The sequence below is a fragment of the Zea mays genome, chromosome 6, assembly GCF_902167145.1.
Source record: "Zea mays cultivar B73 chromosome 6, Zm-B73-REFERENCE-NAM-5.0, whole genome shotgun sequence".
In the NCBI taxonomy this organism is placed as follows: Eukaryota; Viridiplantae; Streptophyta; class Magnoliopsida; order Poales; family Poaceae; genus Zea; species Zea mays.
In genome coordinates, this window is record NC_050101.1 from 161,046,300 (window position 1) to 161,051,810 (window position 5,511).

Below are 5,511 nucleotides of genomic sequence, written 5' to 3' on the forward strand. Positions count from 1 at the left end.
AACTCCAGCCGCCCTCCACCGGGTCGCGTAGTCAGTGGGGAAGAAATTAGCATAGCCGTCGATCTGGTGTTGGACAATTCGGATTGGGTGTTGGGATAATGATTGGGGGGTGAATACGGGGCGTCAGATCGTGATCGTGCGGCCACCATAGCATACCGGTTCTTGATCTAATATGGGCCTTAGGATTAGGATCTGGTGGCTCAAATCGTCGTGATTTATATCGGGCGAGGTTCTTTTACATAAGAGACACTAGGGTTTTGTCAATTCAACCCGCCATCCACGGCCAGTACTATTTAATCTCGTAGGTGCCCTTGATATTTATACAATAGCCCCTGTACTCTTTAGAATTAGTAACAACAGTCCATAGCTCTTGTTTTTAGTAAATAAAAATTTAGAAAATGGTTTATAATATAGGAATAAATTAAATAATCTTAGAAAATTTATAACTTGTGTGTTTTAACTTCGAATTGGTCCATTCTAGTTGCATTAAATTCATATTAACGTTGTTTATCATCTGGTAACCTTATTTTGTTATAAAACATAGGTTAAAATTATGCACTTAATTTGTTTTATATCCAATACTTAAATCTTCATAAAATCATAACTCTTTAACCGTAACTCTGATTTTAGTGGTTCTCAAACTTGCGATCTCGTAGCGGCGCGTAGAATATTCTTACGATGTTTGTTCTCATGTTTAGTGTACTGTTATTTTTAAGTACTTCTTTCTATTTGTATGTATTGCTACGAGTAGCAGCGAGGTTACGAGTCACCAAAGACCGGTTTGGTGAAGTACTTGGGATCTCAAGTCTAAGGCAAGTTGTGCCCTTGATTACTTTCTCTACCTAATAATTTTCCTGTTAATCATTGTGACACGCTCAGGTTAATTTGATGGGACCCAATAGGTTTCCTTAGTATTGTTTATCCCACACCTTGCAAACAAATGAATTATTGGGTAGATTTGCTATTGCTCTACCTGGTTTTAGGAAATTAATGTTATACTGTGATCATGTTCCAATTTTGTCGTTGATTTAATTATTGTTCATGAAAAGGCCATTGTGTTAATTGGAACATGGAGCTTAACTTGAGATAACAGTGCTACCACAAGGGTGGAATGGGACGCTCTTGGCCAAGTAATTAGGAAAGTTAGGGAGAGATTACCTTACCCGAAAGGGGCAAGCGGGGAGGCGTCGTTCAGTATAGGGAGTTTCTCGGGTTGAATTGCTGCGATGACATTTCGGACGAGGGATTCCTATGCTTCCTTCTTCCTGAAATCGTAGTGGATTTTCTCGAACTAGTGGAACTTTGGAAAGGTCTCGTAGTGCTACCCTGCCTCGCTTCCTCGGTAGAGGTGTATGGGGTCCGTACAACCCCGTGGCAAATGGGTAACACGACTTGTGGGTAAAGATGTGCAACCTCTGCAGAGTGTAAAACTGGTATATCATCCGTGCTCACGGTCAAGAGTGACTAGGGACTCTCGCATGATTAAATTATGGAATTAAAATTAATCTGTCATTTGCATTGCATTGTGGGTGTTATTATTAGTTGTGATATCTTATTTATTCGGGTTGGTATCTACTTATACTTAGTAAATGCTAATAAAACTTTGACCAACTTTAAAAGCAATGCTCAGCTTTAACCATCTTCTTTGATAAGCCTTACACTTCACATGAGCCCCATTGTAAGTGATCTCATGCACATTATTCCCCACAACTTGTTGAGCGATGAACACATGTGAGCTCACCCTTGCTGTACTCACATCCCCAAATCAAGAACAGGTACCGCAGGATAAAGAGTATGAAGGATGTCGCGATGAGTTCGTGAGAGGTCTAGGATCGTTGTCTTCGTATGATGTAATTATCTAACTATTTTGTACAGAACTCTCTTATATATTAATGATGTGACATTCGTTTATGTACCACGAGTCATCATATGTGTAAGACTTGATCCGAGCATATATTTAATTCGCGCCCGGGTTTGCCCCTTAAATACAGGTGTGACAGTTTGTTTCCATAGTGCTAAAATTTAGCACCTTGCTAAACTTTAGCATTTGAAAGTTGTTTGGATACAAGTGCTAAACTTTAGCACATAACTCTTAATTAATGTCTATCTGTATTTGGAGCACGAGCACCTGTTTGTTTCTTTAGGGCAAGTTGACAACACCATTTTCCAAGAGATTCTCATTTTTCAAAGGATTGTCAAACTAGCCCTTAGTAACTAAGTTGTAGCAAAAAATGTAGTACTAAGTTTTAGCAAGGGAAAATAAACAGGCCCTAAAATGCTAATATTAATCGACAAACTATTTATCAGGCGGATCGAATATGCCTTAGGCCCAGTTCGGCATGCCATGGTCCAAGCCAGGCCAGTAATTAAAGCAGCCCAGGAACGAGTGGAACCTAGTTTACCACTTATTCCTGGTCACCATCTCATTTCCATGCCAGGTAGAAGATTGAGGGAAGGAAGTCTAAACTAGATGGTTTATTTTTGGACCAGTTCAAAACGAACATCTACACCAGACTAAATCAGATTCTAGACTGTACTGATTTATTCCGTCTGAAAGAGGCAGGGAATAGCGGATCCACCCAAAACGAACGAGGCCTTATAAAGAATAGTCTATACTTAAATCTCACCTGAAGCACGATGTGTTTGGGCCGTTAGTCCGACGCGGTCCAACTTTCAGCTCTATAGAACGAAAAAGGCGCACGCGGATCCCCAAGGGTCGTGGGCCTAGTCTGCCCGCAATGCGAACGCCTAATAAACGGCCTTGGATGGTCTCCGTTAGCCGCCGTTGCCCCGCCGCTGGCCAGTGGCCACACAATGACACAACTGATGCCACCCTCCTCTCGGCGTGGCGACCTCGCGGGACGTCCCGTCGCCGCTCCCAAAGCAGGTCACGCATCTGCCATTCCCGAGCCGGTCCACCGCTTCTGGAGCTTAGTGCCTGACTGCCATTACTGCTTTTCCTACTAGTACGCATCTCTCTGTTCCTTTCTCTCTCCACCTTTGTCCTCTCGTCTCTCCCCACCTACCCGAAATAAAGGACGGCATCACCGTCTTTTCATTTGTTCCTATCCAATCCGTGGCCGCGGCGGCACCGCCCGCCCAGCCAGTCGAGGTCGAGGTCGAGGCTGCAGCTGCCCGTGGCCTGTGCTGCCAAGTGCTTAGCCAGTCCGGGCGTGTCGAGATTTCTCTGACCTGTGGGGCCTGAGTAGTCGTAGGACGGTAGGAGGATAAGGTTGACAGCTCATGGCCGTGCCTTGAACGCAGGGCCTAGGCCATCGTGCAGTGCCGGACTGCCGGCCCAGTCACAAAGCGAGAATCTAGTCCAGGGCATTTATTCTCTCCAAAAAAAATGACTAAACGCCCTGTGTTGTCTAAACTTTAATCACTACGGAGTATATATTGAATACGAAAAAAACGGAAAAAATATTATTTATATGTTTTCATATAACTTTTTTGCGTGATCCTGTGTCTAAACTTTACTCACTACGGAGTATATATTGAATACGGAAAAAACGAAAAAATATTATTTATATGTTTTCTTATAACTTTTTTGAGTGATCCATGTAAAGTTTCTGTATTGTAAACGGTCCATAAAACTTTACCCTTATATAAACAGTCTAGATTTTTGTTAGCTTTATATAAATCATTGAATCGAAACATTTAGACTACGGACGGGGGGAGCCTTCATTAGGCGGCGACGCGTGAAACTGTCGTCGCTGGAGATGCTTGCGGAATGCCCGTGCGGTGACAGGGCCATCATCCGCTGCCTCGGTCGAATCTGGTGGCTGTTACATCTCTTTCCTCCTTTACCCCTTTGTGTCACTAGCCTCGTCGCCGGCGTGGGGCCCCGCCGCCGCTAGATCCAGCCACCCTGGTGTCGGGTCTTCGTGCCGACGGGCTCTGCGCGCGATGGCACTCGTAGCGCGGCGCGCGGCGTCGCTCATGGCGCGGCACCAGCAGCTTGCCTAGTGCGCGGCGAGCTCACGACGCCGCGGCTCGCGCGCGCAACGGCGTGCCCGCCTTGCGGTGGCAGCTCGGCCCTCGCCGCTATAGCAGGCGGCGGGTGTCCGCTTCCATGGATCCGACCTCCTGGTCCTCGTCTTATCGGTCGTCGTCACCATCTGATCTAGGACCCGATGGCCCGAGCCTCCTCCATCGTCGCCAAACGAGGCTTGAGGGTACCAAGCGAAAGCAATGCCAGCGTGCAGACGACGACGCTGACCTACTTAGGCTAAATTTTCCTCACTATATTAATTTTTTTGCGTCATATCATCAACATTTTATCCCCTGCGTTTTTATCTTTCGCAGCGGTTTTCTCTATATTTTTCACCTATACCACACTACAACCATAAAATATCATTTTCTATATCTAATTTTTATCTACTATCAATTTTTTATCTACTACTCGTAGATCCACTACTACAAGAATGAACAATGTTGTAGGTGTGTGAACAGTGACACACTATATCGAGAGGGAGAGAGAAGGTGACTGACGCGTAGGGGCCTACAGGGGGCAGGGCTGCGAGCATGGGGCGCCCCCTGCATGCGCCATGCAAGGGAAGAGGGCTGGCCGTTGCAGCCAGCCTTAGAGGCTTCATCAAGAAACCTTTCTCCTTCCTGCAGGGGCAGCGCTGCGGGCGCAGGGCGCCCTCTCCATGCGCCATGCAAGGGAAGAGGGTTGGCTAGCGGCAACCGCTGCAGCCAACCTTAGAGGCTTCATCAAGGAACATTTCTCCTTCTTTAGGTCCATTTTTATAGTTAATCGTCGCAGCATGAGTCCTCCATGATGACACCTGAAGAAGGAGAAAGGTTCTCTGATGATGCCTCTAAGACTGTCTCCACCAACGTTCTCTAAATTCAATCTTCTAAATAATTATTCTTTGTCCTTTAAAAGATTATATCCTTTATATCTTCTCAGTCTTCAGCAACGTCCCCTAAATTTCATCATCTATATCATATTTTCTACATTTTCACAATTATATTAATATTAATATAAGTTTTTACAACTATAATGTTTAACGAAATATTGTGTCGTTTACATATTGCAAATCAATTTTTAATTATGAATTAATAAATATTTTTAATAACTATAAATACCAAACAAATTCACAAAATCATTCTCTTCTCCCTGCCATATAGAAGATCTAATTTTCTTTCTTCCTTTGTTTTGCTTTTTTAAGTGTTGGCCAATGAGTGGCTTGCTCCTTTTCTAGTCGTCGGCACCATGCAATACAGTAGTAGCTTGCTGGTGGCCATCTGCTGCTGGCCACCGACGCCATGCTGGTAGCCGTTTGCTCCTGTCCATTGGTGAACCTTCACGTCAACGATAGCGGACCAAAGAAGTTCGTTAGACTTAGCGGGCGCTGAGAACCTCCGCTATTATAGAGGACCGTATAGCGTTCGTTGTTGGAGCAATAAAGTTGGTAGAGAAATGCTAAATATAGAGTTCAGAACGCTTTAGCGTTCCTTGTTGGCGACAGTCAAAGGAGGTAAGCATTGTTGTCGTCGTCT

At 44.7% G+C, this 5,511-nt stretch overlaps 1 protein-coding gene across 1 annotated transcript; it reads left to right on the plus strand.

Annotated features, from left to right (window-relative positions):
- The first annotated feature begins 3,682 nt into the window (after positions 1-3,682).
- Positions 3,683-4,867, plus strand: LOC100381430 (uncharacterized). The gene has a single exon (NM_001174271.1). It carries the CDS (start codon positions 4,076-4,078, stop codon positions 4,409-4,411), a length of 336 nt encoding a protein of 111 aa, NP_001167742.1. The 5' UTR covers positions 3,683-4,075; the 3' UTR covers positions 4,412-4,867.
- The last annotated feature ends 644 nt before the right edge of the window (positions 4,868-5,511 follow it).

What these genes read in the sequence shown, in the direction of transcription:
- LOC100381430 (NM_001174271.1), top strand. Translation starts at nt 4,076, where the DNA reads ATGGATCCGACCTCCTGGTCCTCGTCTTATCGGTCGTCGTCACCATCT.